The 18,419-nt window shown below is 45.1% G+C and overlaps 1 protein-coding gene across 2 annotated transcripts in view; it reads left to right on the forward strand.

The window, feature by feature from the left end:
* The first annotated feature begins 10,771 nt into the window (after nt 1–10,771).
* Nucleotides 10,772–18,419, forward strand: part of TRIP11 (thyroid hormone receptor interactor 11) — a 73,786-nt gene continuing 66,138 nt past the window's right edge. For both annotated transcript variants that reach the window (XM_023205487.2, XM_023205486.2), the window contains exon 1: nt 10,772–12,140. In XM_023205487.2, the coding sequence (XP_023061255.1) occupies nt 12,002–12,140 (139 nt within the window). In that variant the 5' untranslated portion in view covers nt 10,772–12,001. The remainder of the gene's footprint in view (nt 12,141–18,419) is intronic.

An 18,419-nucleotide genomic window follows, 5' to 3' on the forward strand; every position in this document is an offset into this window, starting at 1 on the left:
GACAGAGAGAGACTCCATCTCAAAAAAGAAAGAAAGAAAGAAAAAAGAAACAGCAGATTCCCTAGAGAGGAGACATTCATTACTAAAAATATATATATATATTTAAAATAATTCGCAGAACTAAAAGCCCTTTTTGAATGGGCTCAGGGTGCCCAGCATAATGTACGAAACAAAAGCAAACCCACATCAAAGTACACCATTATTAATTTCAGAGCATCAGAAATAAAGAGAAGATCTGATAAGCTTCTTGGAAGAAAACAAGGCACAGAGAATAATCAGAGGAGAGTAGAGCAGGAAAACAGGGTCCTGGGTAGAGAAAACTGAGTCTAGCCAATTGATAGAATTCTTGATGTTTTGTTGAAAACAGAAGCACTTTATAATTCTCTGGGTAAGTTTCAGAAAGATTCTGTAGTAATGGAAAACTGTGCAAATTTAAAAAATGGAATCTGTTAATTTCAGGAAGAACAAAAGGTAGAAAAGGCAATATAATCTTGGTACAACATTTGACTCAGCTGCAATGAATAAGACTTACATAGTTGTATAAGGTAAGCATTGATTACTTACTTTACCAATAATTATGATATCACCATACTGAAAGCCCAGAAGGAAGGGAAATAAAGGGAAATACAAGAGTGCTAAATCTTTTTTTTTTCCATAAGTTGGTAATGTATAAAATTAAAAAATGACAATCATAAGCCTAATGCTTAGAAATTCAGAAAAATATCAGACTAAATTTTAAAGTCTACTTTAAAACTGAGTTTTTGCTTTATAGTTGCATAAATAAATTCATTTTGATGGTTTTCTCAGAACAGATGAACTGGCTGAGTAAAGTGGTCCATGCCTGTAATCCTAGCACTTTGGGAGGCCAAGGCGGATGGATCACTTGAGGTCAGGAGTTCCAGACCAGCCAAAAAATTAGCCAGGCGCAGTGGTGCACACTTGTAATCCCAGCTACTCAGGAGGCTAAGGCAGGAGAATCACTTGAACCTGGAAGGCGAAGGTTGCAGTGAGCCGAAATCGAACAACTGCACTCCAGCCTGGGCGACAGAGTGAGACTCCATCTCAAAACAAAAAACAAAAAACAGATGAATTGTTTTTCCTTGAGGAATACTGATGATCCCACTGCTTGAGTAATGGAAACCAGCTTGCAGCTGGTAAGTTATTTTTTGTCTTTTTTCCTGTTCTATCCATTGTCCTAGGTTTGAAATTTCAGCTGGGCAGCTTTGATCCCACCACCTGTAGCCACTGAGGTTCACAGGCTGTTTGAGATATTGTGTTCAATTGTGCTGGGTTTGTTTTGCTGCTTATTGAGTGATGACGAGCAATGTATTTGCTACTGAGATATTTTGCAGAAAAAGGAAGAGATGTCTTCAGCTCAAATGCTATCAAACTTGTATGTCTTTTAACTTTTTATTATAAAAAATTTCAAACATATGCAAAAGCAAAAGACTTGTTTAATGAACCTTATGTACCCACCACCCAGCTTCAACAATTATCAGTTCCTGACAATTCTTGTTTCACCTACCCCACCTCTATTATACACACATACAAACACACACACACACACACACACACACAGACACACACCCACACGGGAGCAAAGTCAACTTCCATTATTTTGAAGCACATCCAAGACATCACATCACATTATTTATCACATTATTTATTAAGTTTCTTGGGTCATAGTCCATCTCACAGAAAGAAATCCCCCATGAGAAACTTTTAGGACATAGCTTTTATGTTAATTACTTAATTTCTGCACTAGCCATCCTTGCCTTCCTTCTAATTTTCTGCACTAGCTATCCTTACCTTCCTTCTAATTTACTAACCTGCCAAGGATTCTCCTGCCTCAAGGTATTTGCATCAGCTGTTTCTTTCTGCCTGGATTGCTCTTTCCCAGATACTTACATGTCTCATTCTTTTTCACCCAGGTGAAATAAACAGCCTTGTTGCTCACACAAAGCCTGTTTGGTGGTCTCTTCACATGGACGTGCGTGACATTTGGTGCCGAAGACCTGGGACAGGAGGACTCCTCTGGGAGACCGGTCCCCTGTCCTCGCCCTCACTCCATGAGGAGATCCATTTGCAACCTTGGGTCCTCAGACCAACCAGCCCAAGGAACATCTCATGAATTTCAAATCGGGTAAGCGGTCTTTTCCAGCCTCTCTTGCTACCCTTCAATCTCCCTCTCTCGCTACCCTTCAGTCTCCCTGTCCTTCCAATTCCAGTTCTTTTTCCTCTCTAGTAGAGACAAAGGAGACACATTTTATCCATGGACCCAAAACTCTGGTGCTGGTCACAGACTCGGGAAGACAGTCTTCCCTTGGTGTTTAATCACTGTGGGGATGCCTGCCTGATTATTCACTCACACTCCATTGGTGGCTGATCATCGGGGGGCACCTGCCTTGGTCATTCACCCACATTCCCTTGGTGGCAAGTCAATTGCAGGGACGCCTGCTTTGGCTGTTCACCCACATTGCAGCTCAGGGCTGCTCACCCACCCCCTTTTCTGTGTCTCTACCTTTCTCTTTAAACTTACCTCCTCCACTATGGGCAACCTTCCGCCCTCCATTCCCCCTTCTTCTCCTTTAGCCTGTGTTCTCAAGAACTTAAAACCTCTTCAACTCACACCTGACCTAAAACTTAAAAGTCTTATTTTCTTCTGCAATACCACTTGACCCTAATACAAACTCGACAGTAGTTCCAAGTGGCCAGAGAATGGCACGTTTGATTTGTCTATCCTACAGGATCTAGATAATTTTTGTCAAAAAATGGGCAAATGGTCTAAGGTGCCTGACGACCACACATTCTTCTACACATTGGCCCCTCCCTAGTCTCTGCTCCCAATGCGACTCGTCCAGAATCTTTCTTCTTTCTCTCCTCTTCCTTCAGTCTCCACCCCAAGCTCTGAGTCCTTTGCATCCTTCTTTTCTACGGACTCATCTGACCTCTCCCCTTTTCCCCAGGCTGCTCCCCGCTAGGCTGACCCAGGTCCCAATTCTTCCTCAGCCTCCACTCCCCCACCCTATAATCCTTTTATCACCCCCTCCTAACACCCCATCCGGCTTACAGTTTCTTTCCTCAACTAGCCCTCCCCCACCTGCCCAACAATTTCCTTTTAAAGAGGTGGCTGGAGCTGAAGGCATAGCCAAGGTTAATGCTCCTTTTTCTTTATCCAACCTCTCCCAAATCAGTTAGCGTTTAGATATTCTTTTTCATCAAATATAAAAACTCAACCCTGTTCATGGCCTGTTTGGCAACAACCCTTAGATGCTTTACCGCCCTAGACCCAGAAGGGCCAGAAGGCCGTCTTATTCTCAACATGCATTTTATTACCCAACCCACTCCCGACATTAGAAAAAGCTCCAAAAAATTAGATTCTGGCCCTCAATCCCCACAACATGACTTAATTAACCTTGCCTTCAAGGTGTACAATAACAGAGTAGAGGCAGCCAAGTAGCAATATATTTCTGAGTTGCAATTCCTTGCCTCCACTGTGAGACAAACCCCAGCCACATCTCCAGCACACAAGACCTTCCAAATGTCTGAACCGCAGTGGTCAGGCATTCCTCCAGGACTGCCTACCCCAGGATCTTGCTTCAAGTGCCAGAAATCTGGCCACTGGGCCAAGGAATGCCCGCAGCCCAGGATTCCTCCTAAGCCATGTCCCATCTGTGCAGGACTCCAGTGGAAATCGGACTGTCCAACCTGGCAGCTACTCCCAGAGCCCCTGGAACTCTGGCCCAAGGCTCTCTGACTGACTCCTTCCCAGATCTTCTCGGCTTAGCAGCTGAAGACCGACACTGCTTGATCGCCTCAGAAGCCCCCTGGACCATCACGGATGCTGAGCTTTGGGTAACTCTTACAGTGGAGGGTAAGTCCATCCCCTGTTTAATTGATACAGGGGCCACCCACTCCACATCACCTTCTTTTCAAGGGCCTGTTTCCCTTGCCTCCATAACTGTTGTGGGTATTGACAGCCAAGCTTCAAAACCCTTTAAAACTCCCCAACTCTGGTGCCAACTTGGGCAACATTCTTTTAGGCACTCTTTTTTAGTTATCCCCACCTGCCCAGTTCCCTTATTAGGCTGAGACATTTTAACCTAGTTATCTGCTTCCCTGATTATTCCTGGACTACAGCCACATCTCACTGCCAACCTTCTTCCCAACCCAAAGCCTCCTTTGCGTCTTCCTCTGGTATCCTCTCACCTTAACCCACAATGGGACACCTCCACTCCCTCCCTGGCAACTGATCAAACACCCATTACTATCCCATTAAAACCTAATCACCCTTACCTGGCTCAACACCAGTATCCCATCCCACAACAGGCTTTAAGGGGATTGAAGTCTGTTATCACTCGCCTGCTAGAGCATGGGCTTCTAAAACCTATAAACTCTTCTTATAATTCTCCCATTTTACCTGTTCAAAAACCGGACAAGTCTAACAGGTTAATTCAAGATCTGGGCCTTATCAACTAAATTGTTTTGCCTATCTACCCTGTGGTGCCCAACCCCGTACACTCTTTTGTGCTCAGTACCTTCCTTCACAACTCACTATTCCATTCTTGATCTTAAAAGATGCTTTTTTCACTATTCCCCTACACCCTTTGTCCCAGCCTCTCTTTGCTTTTACCTGAACTGACCCTGACACCCATCAGTCTCAGCAGCTTACCTGGGCTGTACTGCCACAAGGCTTCAGGGACAGCCCTCATTACTTCAGCCAAGCTCTTTCTCATGATTTACTTTCCACTCCTTCGCTTCTCACCTTATTCAATATAGTGATGACGTTCAACTTTGTAGCCCCTCCTTTGAATCTTCTCAACAAAACACCCTCCTGCTCCTTCAACATTTATTCTCCAAGGGATATTAGGTATCTCCCTCCAAAGCTCAAATTTCTTCTCCATCTGTTACCTACCTCAGCATAATTCTTCATAAAAACACACATGCTGTCCCTGCCTATCATGTCCAACTGATCTCTCAAACCCCAACCCCTTCTACAAAACAACAACTCCTTTCCTTCCTGGGCATGGTTGGATATTTTTGCCTTTGGAAACCTGGTTGTGCCATCCTAACAAAACCATTATATAAACTCACAGAAGCAAACCTAGCTGACCCCATAAATCCTATGTCCTTTCCCCACTTCCCTTTCCATTCCTTAAAAAACAGCGCTAAAAGCTGCTCCCACACTATTCTCCCTAACTCATCCCAACCCTTTTTTCATTACACACAGCTGAAGTGCAGGGCTGTGTGGTCGGAATTCTTACACAAGAGCTGGGACTGTGCCCTGTAGCCTTTCTGTCCAAACAACTTGACCTTACTATTTTAGGCTAGCCCCCACATTATTCCTGATACCACACCTGATCCCCATGACTGTATCTCTCTAATTCACCTGGCATTCACTCCATTTCCCCATATTTCCTTCTTTCCTCTTCCTCACCCTGATCACACTTGGTTTACTGATGGCAGGCCTAATTGCCATTCACCAGCAAAGGCAGGCTATGCTATAGTAGTATCTTCCACATCTATCCTTGAGGCTACTGCTCTGCCCTCCTCCACTACCTCTCAGCAAGCCGAACTCATTGCCTTAACTCAAACCCTCTTGCAAAAGGACTACGTGTCAATATTTATACTGACTCTAAATATGCCTTCCATATCCTGCACCACAATGCTGTTATATGGGCAGAAAGAGGTTTCCTCACTACGCAAGGGTCTTCCATCATTAATGCCTCTTTAATAAAAACTCTTCTCAAGGCTGCTTTACTTCCAAAGGAAGCTGGAGTCGTTCACTACAGGGGCCATCAAAAGGCATCAGATCCCACTGCTCTGGGCAACACTTATTGCTGATAAGGCAGCTAAAGAAGCAGCTCGCCTTCCAACTTCTGTCCCTCATGGCCAGTTTTTCTCCTTCTCATCAGTCACTCCCACCTACTCTCCCACTGAAACTTCCACCTATCAATCTCTTCCCACATAACGCAAATGGTTCTTAGACCAAGGAAAGTATCTCCTTCCAACCTCACACGCCCATTCTATTCTGTTGTCATTTCAAAACCTCTTCCATGTAGGTTAAAAGCTGCTAGCCTGTCTCTTAGAAACTCTCATTTCCTTTCCATCGTTGAAATCTGTCCTCAAGGAAATCACTTCTCAGGGTTCCATCTGCTATTCTACTACTCCTCAGGGATTATTCAGGAACCCTGCCTTTCCCACACATCAAGCTCGGGGATTTGCCCCTGCCCAGGACTGGCAAATTGACTTTACTCACATGCCCCGAGTCAGGAAACTAAAATACCTCTTGGTCTGGGTAGACACTTTCACTGGATGGGTAGAGGCCTTTCCCACAGGGTCTGAGAAGGCCACCGTGGTCATTTCTTCCCTTCTGTCAGACATAATTCCTCGGTTTGGCCTTCCCACCTCTATACAGTCCAATAACGGACCAGCCTTTACTAGTCAAATCGCCCAAGCAGTTTCTCAGGCTCTTGGTACTTCAGTGGAAACTTCATACCCCTTACTGTCCTCAATCATCAGGAAAGGTAGAATGGACTAATGGTCTTTTAAAGACACACCTCACCAAGCTCAGCCTCCAACTTAAAAAGGACTGGACAGTATTTTTACCTCTTGCCCTTCTCAGAATTAGAGCCTGTCCTCAAGATGCTACAGGGTACAGTCCATTTGAACTTTTAAATGGATGCAGTTTCTTGCTCGGCCCCAACCTCGTCCCAGACACCAGTCCTCTAGGTGACAATCTTCTAGTCCTCCAGCAGGCTAGACAGGAAATTCACCAGGCTGCTAATCTTCTCTTGCCTACTCCAGATTCCCAGCCATATGAAGACACTCTAGCTGGATGATCAGTTCTTGTTAAAAACCTGATCCCTCACACTCTACAACCTCAATGGACCACACCCTACTTAGTCATCTATAGTACCCCGACTCCTATCCGCCTGCAGGATCCTCCCCACTGGGTTCACCGTTCCAGAATAAAGCTGTATTTGACGGACAGCCAGCCTAATCCCTCCTCCTCCTCCTGGAAGTCGCAAACACTCTCCCCTACTTCCGTTAAACTCACTCACATTTCTGAAGAACAGTAATAACCCTCATGAGCCTAATACATCTCTTCATTCTATTAGGTCTGTTCGTCCTTACCCTACTTTTTGCAACAGGGTTTTACACAGTCACCCTCACTATTTGGACTGTGCCCCAAAAACTTGTCATCCCTACTATCTTCTGTCTAGTCATACTCCTATTCACCGTTCTCAATTACTCATAAATGCCCTGCTTTTGTTTACACTGCCGGTTTACACTGTTTCTCTAAGCCATCACAGCTGATATCTCCTGGTGCTATCCCCAAACCGCCACTCTTAACTCCCTCTTAGAGTGGCTAGATGATCTTTGCTGGCAGGGCACCCTCCAATACTTCCGCCCTGATGAAGTTCTATTCTTTACTTTTATACTCACTCTTATTCTCATTCCCATCCTTATGCCACCCTCTAACTCTCCCCAGCTATCTCCACCATACTATCAATCTTATTCACTCTCTCCTAGCCGTTTCTAATCCCTCCTTAGCGAACAATTGCTGGCTTTGCATTTCCCTTTCTTCCTGTGCCTACACAGCTGTCCCCGCCTTACATACAGACTGGTCAACATCTCCTGTCTCCCTACATCTCCAAACTTCCTTTAACAGCCCTCACCTTTTCCCTTCTTTACTTTCTAGACAGGTCCAGCAAGACCTCCCCAGACATTTCACATCAGCAAGCTGCCACCATCCTCCACACTTACTTAAAAAACCTTTCTCCTTCTATCAACTCTACTCCCCCCATATTTGGACCCCTCACAACACAAACTACTATTCCTGTGACCACTCCTTTATGTATCTCTCGGCAAAGACCCACTGGAATTCCCCTGGGTAACCTTTCACCTTCTCGATGTTCCTTCACTCTTTATCTCCAAAGTCCAACTACACGCATCACTGAAACAATTGGAGCCTTCCAGCTCCGTATTACAGAGAAGCCCTCTATCAATACAGACAAACTTAAAAACATTAGCAGTAATTACTGCTTAGGAAGACACTTACCCTGTATTTCACTCCATCCTTGGCTACCTTCCCCTTGCTCATGAAACTGTCCTCCCAGGCCCTCTTCTTGTTTACTTATACCCAGCCCCAAAAATAACACTGAAAGGTTGCTCGTAGACACTCAACGTTTTCTCATACACCATGAAAATCAAACCTCCCCCTCTACACAGTTACTGCATCAGTCCCCATTACAACCTCTGACGGCTGCCGCCCTAGCTGAAGCCCTAGGAGTCTGGGTAAAAGACACCCCTTCCAGCTCTCCTTCTCATCTTTTTACTTTGCATTTCCAGTTTTGCCTTGCACAAGGCAAGGGATCCTCTTCCTCTGTGGATCCTCCACCTACATGTGTCTACCTGCTAATTGGACAGGCACATGCACACTAGTTTTCCTTACTCCCAAAATTCAATTTGCAAATGTAACCGAAGAGCTTCCTGTTCCCCTTATGAAGAGCTTCCTGTTCCCCTTATAACACTGACATGACAAAAAAAGAGTTATTCCGGCCGGGCGCGGTGGCTCAAGCCTGTAATCCCAGCACTTTGGGAGGCCGAGATGGGCAGATCACGAGGTCAGGAGATCGAGACCATCCTGGCTAACACGGTGAAACCCCGTCTCTACTAAAAATACAAAAACTAGCCGGGCGAGGTGGCGGGCGCCTGTAGTTCCAGCTACTCGGGAGGCTGAGGCAGGAGAATGGCGGAAACCCGGAAGGCGGAGCTTGCAGTGAGCTGAGATCCGGCCACTGCACTCCAGTCCGGGCGACAGAGCGAGACTCTGCCTCAAAAAAAAAAAAAAAGAAAAAAAAAAGAGTTATTCCACTAATTCCCTTGCTTGTCGGTTTAGGACTTTCTACCTCCACTATTGCTCTCAGTACTGGAATAGCAGGCATTTCAACCTCTGTCACAACCTTTCATAGCCTCTCTAATGACTTCTCTGCTAGCATCACAGACATATCACAAACTTTATCAGTCCTCCAGGCCCAAGTTGACTCTCTAGCTGCAGTTGTCCTCCAAACCGCCAAGGCCTTGACTTACTCACTGCTGAAAAAGGAGGGCTCTGTATATTTTTAAATGAAGAGTGTTGTTTTTACCGAAATCAATCTGGCCTGGTGTATGACAACATAAAAAACACTCAGTAATAGAGCCCAAAAACTTGCCAACCAATTACACTGAACCCCCTTGGGCATTCTCTAATTGGATGTCATGGGTCCTCCCTATTCTTCGTCCTTTAATACCTGTTTTTCTCCTTCTCTTATTTGGACCTAGTGTCTTCCGTTTAGTTTCTCAATTCATACAAAACCACATCCAGGCCATCACCAATCATTCTATATGACAAATGCTCCTTCTAACAACCCCACAATGTCACCCCTTAACAAAAAATTTTCCTTCACCTTAATCTCTCCCACTCTAGGTTCCCACGCCGCCCCAATCCCGCTTGAAGCAGCCCTGAAAAGCATCGCCCATTATCTCTCCATACCACCGCACAAAATTTTCACTGCCCCAACACTTCAACACTATTTTATTTTTCTTATTAATATAAGAAGACAGGAATGTCTGGCCTCTGAGCCCAAGCCTGCGCATATACATCCAGATGGCCTGAAGCAACTGAAGAATCACAAAGGAAGTGAAAATGGCTGGTTCCCGCCTTAACTGATGACATTATCTTTTGAAATTCCTTCTCCTGGCTCAGAAGCTCCCATACCCAGCACCTTGTGACCTCCACCCCTGCCCACCAGAGAACAACTCCCTTTTACTGTAATTTTCCAACACCTACCTAAATCCTATAAAACTGCCCCGCCCTTAACTCCCTTTGCTGACTCTCTTTTCCGACTCAGCCCACCTGCACCCAGGTCAAATAAACAGCTTTATTGCTCACACAAAGCCTATTTGGTAGTCTCTTCACATGGACGCGCGTGACAAGCGCCTGCCACCACACCTGGCTAATTTTTGTATTTTTAGTAGAGATGGGGTTTCACCATGTTGGCCAGTCTGGTCTTGAATGCCTGACCTCAGGTGATCCGCCTGCCTTGGCCTCCCAAAGTGCTGGGATTACAGGTGTAAGTCACTGCCCCCTGCCCTGCTTTTTTTTTTTTTTAACATCCAGGAGTCACACTGGATATCTGAATGTGCTTAAAATAAAATTTACATCTCATTCTTGAAGTGTTTATTAAATGCTTTCCCTGCATTCATGTGAACATCATAGCCCAGTGGTTAGATGTGCAGACTCTGAAGCCTGACTGCCTGGGTCTGTCACTTATTAGCTGTATGACCGTGGATGGGTTACTTAACATTTCTGGGCACTGGTTTCTCATTAGTAAAATGAAGAATGGGCGCCTGTAGTCCCAGCTACTTCGGAGGCTGAGGCAGGAGAATCGCTTGAACCCGGGAGGCGGAGGTTGCAGTGAGCCGAGATCTCGCCACTGCACTCCAGCCTGGGTCACAGAGCGAGGCTCCATATCAAAAAAAAAAAAAAAAAAAAATTCAGCTTTCAGGGAGAACTACTATTGCCTGGTGCCATCAGATCTCAAATACTAGAGGCATTCCCAATGTTCTGTTCACAAACTGTGCAATCTGCAGTAGCCCCTCTTGTGAAGTGAAAGATGCCAGTATATTTACTGCTATGCTTAAAAGAACTGCAGATCTATATCCTTTTGAAACCAAAGAATGTGGAAGTCTCCCTGGCTAGATGCTGTGTGTCCACGTATCCTGCACCAATTGCTTGAAAGTCACATGACAACTTTTCTTCCTTTAGGGAAGGAAGCAAGCAAGGCAGGACACTGTGTTACAGCCACAGTGTGGGTGTAGCACTTGCATAGCCAGTGCCGCCAATACCATAGGAGCGTTGACACTAAATGGCACTTCTCTATTAAGTTGCCCTGCTGTCCTCTAAAGAGTCATTTTGAAAAACGGTTGACCGTTTTTCAACTACTTGGGTGAGGGCAGCTTCACGAAAATAGCTCGTCGTATGTTAAAGAAAATAGGGTTTCAATTGTGAGCTATAAAGGCACCAGAGATTTCTCCTACAGAAGGAAAGTGTGTTTCCTGCTTGGACACCTGAATTTTCAACCCATCTTTTTTTTTCCTTTTCTTTCTTTTTTCTTTTTTGCAACCCGTCCGTTCTATCTTTGCAGCCTCAGTTCCTACCATAGTGCCTGTCATGGAGCAGCTAATCGATACAGTGACGCGTGTAAGCTATTTGAAGCCGCTTCCTGCGCAATGGAACGTCCCCGCCAAGTCTCCAGGCACCGCTGGAGGCAGTCACGATTAAAACACTAGGTTTCAACAACACAAGGAGGGTTCGCAGGGTCCCCGGACTACCCACCAAGGGTCGGCTCTGCTTTGAAACGCAGCTGCAGGAGTCCGAGGAGCGCCGCGATGCCCCAGTTATCCAGGACATTCCTACCCCAGCCAAAGCCGGCCGGCTGCGTGTACCTAACCTTGCGCTAGGCGCAGGCTGCAGTCTATCCAACCCGCGCGCGGTCCTCCGCGATCCCAGCCTCCCTTGCGCCAAGGACACGTCCGGCGGCTTCGCGGGGCCTGTCTACGCCACCGCGGCGCCTTTCTATGATCCGCTGCCGCTTTCCGAGCGAGTGTGATGGCGGCGGCCGGCGTCGAGTTGGCAGGAGTAGCCCACGGAACTGGGGAAACTCACTAGAGCTGAGGAAGAAGTGGCCCAATCTGGACGGTGGGAATGAGCAGAAGGCCCTCCCTGGGTGACTGTGTCACTCGAGGCAGGACCCTGGTAAAATTCCAGGCCAGGCCTCTGCGTTTCTAGGCAGAACCTGGAGCCGGCCTTGCTTGAGAACCCCGCTTTGTGTTGTCATATCCTGTCTCGCGAAGGCAGGTGTTCAAGGATACTTGGTCGGATCGTCCGACGGCGCTAAACTTTTTTTTTTTTTTTTTCCCCGAGCGGACCAGGTCGTTCTCTAAACTCGCTGCGATGTCGTCCTGGCTTGGGGGCCTCGGCTCCGGATTGGGCCAGTCTCTGGGTCATGTCGGGGGCAGCCTGGCTTCCCTCACTGGCCAGATTTCAAACTTTACAAAGGATATGCTGATGGAGGGCACGGAGGAAGTGGAAGGTAACAGCTGGAGCGAGGGAAGGGAGGGCTTTTCTAAGACCCTGGGAACGTCCGTTTGGTCCCTACTTCCATCAGTCAGGAGACGCGGACAGGTCGCAAAGGAATGCTGCTCCTCCCTTTTTTCTTCACACACCTCCTCTTGCCTCTTCTCAACAGATTTTCTATGATGAAAGACCACTGGGGGCCAGGGGAAGACTCCTGGTTCTCCTCCTTTAAATATTCTGGATATTTCGAAGTACAGTAGAGTGAAACTGCTCCTACGTTAAGTCGAATTTATTTTTGTTTGGTTTATCCACGCCCACCACTTTGCCCTCAGTTTGGGGTCTGATCTCATTCTTACTTTCCTGTATTCTGACACAGTTTAAAGAATTGTATATTTGTTCTATTTTTGTAACAGTTGAAATAACTCATAATTTAAACATTTGGTGAGTTTTGCTCTTTTCTGTCTTGAGTATGTTATGAAACACGTCCATGTTTTTCCATTTAATTATTTTATACTTTTCCTTATTGTGATGATACATTGTAGCGTTCCAGCTGAGAATTTTTGTGTATAGTCGCTCATTTCGTCAGTATTTCGACAGTAGAATAGGGAGGACAACCCTATTATTAAGGTACCCTTAGCAATCTTCACTCATTTTTGAAGTCCTCAATCTTGTTAGTAAAACAAGTTTGAGTCACACATAATAGTGACCCAGAGTTACATGGTAATCAATGGCTACATTAATTACTATCCATTAATTACTATTTTGATTTCTTGGCATTTCAGTAAGCAATGTTTGGATCGAAACAGTTTTTAAGTTTCAATCTAAGTCTGCTCCAGGGAGATAATGGACTGTTCTTTTGGGTGAGAGCTGCTGCTTTGACAATTGTATTTCTTATAAATAAATTTAATAAATTAGTATTCTGGCTTAGTTTTGTTTAATTGCTTATTTAACAGATCCTTCATATTTGTTTGGTTGAAATCGGGAAAGATGGTTTGATAGGAAGATAATGCTTATGTTTTGAGTTTCTGTGGGGTCTGTTTAGATGGAAGGAAGAATAGACTGGGGAGGCTAGCGAAATCCACTTTACCGCTTGAGGTTCCCCATGCCATAAAGGTGCATCAGTGAGACGGGTTTGGGTATAGAAGTGAAAGGCGTCTTTATGTGTTGGGGAAAGCATGGGACCCTGAGGGCAGTCAGAAGCACAGAAGGGCTGGATAACTATGGGAAATGACTAGTTGCTCCTTATATCCTAGATAGGGGAAAACGGTTGACTCTTCCTTTGACCCTAAGCCAGAGAATGTGCATCCTTCAACCTGGATGTCTTCCAGGTTTAAGGTGGTATTCATTTTGTTCTCCTGCCAAATGTGCTGTTTTCTCAATCTTAATGGCTTCACTCTCAGTTTCCTAAACTGTAACTCTTCATGTCTTTGTTTTATGTCTTTTTTCATCTCCTACTTCCAGTTGGTCATGAAATCTTGTTTACCCTATGCCAGAATTGTCCTTTCCTTTATTACTCCTTATTCTTTCGATCCCTATAATCTTTCCCAGGAACTATTCGTCTTTCATGTCCTGTCACCCATTTCTCCCTACTCTAGTCCATTTTCAATTGTGTTGTCAGTTACTTTTTAAAAACAAACCTGCTTAAAAATTTCTTGACCCTGTTACAGAACAAAATGCAAACCTCTCAGTTTTGGATGGACTCTCACTCTGTTGCGTAGGCTGGATGCAGTGGCGTGATCTTGGCTCACTGCAACCTTCGCCTTCTGGGTTCAAGCAATTCTCCTGCCTCAGCCTCCCAAGTAGCTGGGATTGCAGGCGTGTGCCACCACACTCAGCTAATTTTTGTATTTTTAGTAGAGATGAGGTTTCACCATGCTGGCCAGGCTCGTCTTGAACTCCTGAGACCTCAGGTGATCCTCCCGCCTCGGCCTCCCAGAGTGCTGGGATTACAGGTGTGAGCCACTGCGACTGACCTTCAGTGTACCTCTTCTAGTTGCCATACCAGTTGCTGTACATGTGCACATACATAAGCTTGCTTATACGCACAGCTTCTGTCATGTGGGATTTTGTCAGGCACCTACACAACTTCAAGCCTCTATATGGAAAGCCCTTTCTTCTCTGTTTCCTCCTTCACCCAGAAAACAATTTTCCTGTACAGCCCTGCTCACATGTCAGGTACTTAACTATTTGGTGAACCATTCTGACTCCCACACAGGTTGAGTTGTTGAGTTGAATTTGGTGATCTGTGTTCTAACAGAACTTTGTGGATCTCTCCCTGACAGCACTTAACATGTTGAGTTATAGTTTATCTGTTTTCCTGATGCCCAGGGTGGGGACTAAGTTTTTTTGCTCCTTATATTCCCAAATATGTGGCACCTTCCTTTTGGCACGTAGTAGATGCTTAATAAAAATGGCACAAGTGGGTGATGAGAAATCTGCAAAGTTGCTTAATGCCTTTATTCTTTTCCCTTTGTATTTCAGTCAGACTTGCTTAACACCTAATTTATTGATTTTGTAAATTTTTAAAAATAGGAGTCTGGCCAGGTGTGGTGATTCACACCTGTAATCTCAGCTCTTTGGTAGGCCCAAGTGGGAGGATAGCTTAAAGCCAGGAGTTGGGGACCAGCCTGGGCAACAGGGAGATCTCATCTCTACAAAAAGTTTTTAGCTGGGCATGGTGGTATGTGCCTATAGTCTCACCTACTTGGGAGGTGAGATGGGAAGTTTGCTTGAGCCCAGGAGTTCAAGGCTCCAGTGAGCTGTGATTGCACCACTGAACTCCAGCCTGGGTGACAGAGACGACCCTGTCTCAAACAAATAAAGGGAAAGGAGGGTCAGGCTATAGTTCTTTTATTCATTCAACAAGTATTTCTTAGTGTTTACCCTGTGTCAGTAATGCAAAATAAAACAGTTCCAAAATAGCACTATGGGGACAACTTGAAAGCCATCCATATTTGTAATATCAGAAGGTTGCAATTTTACCTAACACTGCTGATTTATTCAAGGTTAGGAGCTTGGGCTTTTAAATCAGAGAGACATGGGTTGAAATTCTGCTTTTGTGCATTACAAGTTGTGGGATTTTGGGCAAATTATTATAAATGAACCTCCAAAAAGCACAGTTTCCTTATCTTTTAAACAGGGATAATCATATCTATTGTGAGGTTAAGAGTATTAAATGAAATCATGAGTGCAAAATGACTGGAATTGTGCCTAGCAAATCGTAAACATTAATGAAGGGTAAATGTCATATTTGCCCTCATTGACAAAGTCAGAATATTTTTGTCTGCATAATATCTCCCCTTTATACTTAAAAAGACCAAGTTTTTCTTGTGGGGGAAGGTATGAAGTTTGCATCAACTTGTAAAATCCCTCTTTAAAATAGTTGCTGCTTTTAGCAATTATCTTCCTAAACAAATTAGATTATACCTTCCTCTTCGGAGTAGCAATTAAACAGTCCTTTCATAGTTTCAAGCAAGACAACCAACCAACCACAGATGTAACCCTCCCTGGTGATTTTCTAAACAACAGTGTTTGTCACTGTAATTATTGCATGCTTCTTTTGATTTAAACCAAGCTTGTCCAACCTGTGGTCTGCAGGCCACATGTGGCCTAGGATGGGTTTTGAATGAGACCCAACACAAATTCATAAACTTGCTTAAAATATTATGAGTTTTGGCCGGGCGCGGTGGCTTAAGCCTGTGATCCCAGCACTTTGGGAGGCTGAGACGGGCAGATCACGAGGTCAGGAGATCGAGACCATCCTGGCTAACACGGTGAAACCCAGTCTTTACTAAAAAATACAAAAAACTAGCCAGGTGAGGTGGCGGGCGCCTGTAGTTCCAGCTACTCGGGAGGCTGAGGCAGGAGAATGGCGTAAACCCGGGAGGCGGAGCTTGCAGTGAGCTGAGATCCAGCCACTGCACTCCAGCCTGGGCAACAGAGCAAGACTCCATCCCCAAAAAAAAATATTATGAGTTTTTCTGGCTGGGCGCAGTGACTCACACTTGTAATCCCAGCACTTTGGGAGGCCGAGGAGGACCTCGGGATTACCTGAGGTCAGGAGTTTAAGGCCAGCCTAGCCAACATGGTGAAACCTCGTCTCTTTAGGAAAAGATACAAAAATTAGCTGGGCGTGGTGGCGCAGGCCTATAGTCCCAACTACTGGGGAAGCTGAGTTGGGAGAATCACTTGAACCCAGGAGGTGGAGGTTGCAGTGAGCTGGGACTGTGCCACTACACTCCAGCCTGGGCGGCAGAGGGAGACTCTGTCTCAAAAAAAAAAGAAAGAGTTTTTTTTGCGTTTTGTTTTGTTTTGTTTTTCAAGCTCATTAGCGATTGTTAGCATTAGTGTATTTTATGTATGGCCCAAGACAGTTCTTCCAGTATGGCCCAGGGAAGCCAAAAAATTGGAAACTCGTAATAAACTATAGTCCAGAGAAGTTATTTTTATATTAAGGAGCTGTGAGTAATGAAAATAATACTAGTACCTAGGAAAAAAATCTACCTCTGGATGATGATTTTCTTTTCTTTTCTTTTTTTTTTTTTTTTGTTGTTGTTGTTGGGACCAAGTCTTGTTCTGTCGCCCACACTGGAGTGCAGTGGCACGATCTCGGCTCACTGCAGTTTCTGCCTCCCCGGTGCAAGCAATTTCTGCTGCCTCACCTCCTAAGTAGCTGGGATTGCAGATTACCGGCACCCTCCACCATAACTGGCCAGTTTTTTTGTATTTTTAGTAGAGATGGGGTTTTGCCATATTGGCCAGGGTTGTCTTGAACTCCTGACCTCAAGTGATCCACCTGCCTCGGCCTCCCAAAGTGCTGGGATTACAGGTGTGAGCCACCGAGAGCAGCCGGATGATGATTTTCTACTAGCATTTGTGGTTACCATGTTGATACTGCTGGGCTCTGACTCTACTTTAAATGAAAATGTACAAAACCAAGGGCCATCCATGGTGACTCACACCTGTAATCCCAGCACTTTGGGAGGCGAAGTGTGGAGGACTGCCTAAGGCTAGGAGTTTGAGACCTGCCTGGGCAACATAGTGAAACCTCATCTCTCCAAAAAAGTAAAAAAATTAGGTAGGTGTGGTCACATGTGCCTGTAGTTCCAACTACTTGGAAGGCTGAAGCGAGAGAATTTGCAGCTACAGTGAGCCATGATCACACCATTATACTCCAGCCTAGGTGGCAGAGTGAAGTGAGACCCTCTCCAAGAAAATTAAAAAATGAAAATGTACAAAACCAGACTGAGCTCATTCACATTTTTAATAAATTGCATCTATGTTACTTTAAGTGTTCTCAGTATATTTTTCTTCGTTTATAGGTCATTTATTATTTGATAGTATTGAGAGCAGAAGTTAGTGACAGAGCAGGTACACTGTTATCTCAGACAAATACTGCCACTTTTAAGTTCCAGCTCCCCTTCTTTTTTTTGGAGACGGAGTCTCACTCTGTCACCCAGGCTGGAGTGCAGTGGCGCAACGTTGACTCTGCAACCTCCACCTCCCAGGTTCAAGTGATCCTTCTGCCTCAGCCTCAGTAGCTAGGATTATAGGCGTGCGCCACCATACCTGGCTAATTTTTGTATTTTCAGTAGAGATGAGATTTTACCTGTTGGCCAGGCTGGTCTCAAACTCCTGATCTCATGTGATCCACCCACTTTGGCCTCCCAAAGTGCTGGGATTACAGGCGTGAGCCACCACCCCTGACCTCTAGCTCCCTTTCTAGCCTCATGCATTTCAAGGAAGTCACTTCTCTTCTAACAACAAGCAGCCAGAAAAAGCAGACACTAAAACACATACAGAGGGGGTGCTTGGGCACAAAAGGAGGTGGGGGGAAGTCTCTTGGATAACTGCCAAACTTCACTCTCATACAATGGGCCCCACTAAAGCAGTGGGCCTTAATACGCACATTATTTTCCCTTCAGGTGCACTAAAATAGGGAAGCTAAAACAGATACAGGGGGTATGCCTGCAACTCCAGAAAAAATGGAATAAACACACAACTCTCCCTCCCAGATAAGCACTACAAAAAACAGAGGCAGTCTAAGCCTCTAATACACTCTCCCACCCTAAATCCTTAAAAACTCTTAGTCTGGAAGAGAGTGTACCTCTAACCTAACTCAGCCAAATGCCCCTCTCAGGTTTGTTTTCTCTAAAATAAACCTAACTGGCAAGCCACCCTTTGTGTTTGTCTCCTCTTTCTTTAATTCTTACAGTTAGAAATAAGGCCTGAAGCCCCAGTTGAATAAGTTGCATCTAAAATTATAGCAGCATAAGCCCACAGAGAAATAGTTTTA

Source organism: Piliocolobus tephrosceles, chromosome 6 (assembly GCF_002776525.5).
Source record: "Piliocolobus tephrosceles isolate RC106 chromosome 6, ASM277652v3, whole genome shotgun sequence".
Classification (NCBI taxonomy): domain Eukaryota; kingdom Metazoa; phylum Chordata; class Mammalia; order Primates; family Cercopithecidae; genus Piliocolobus; species Piliocolobus tephrosceles.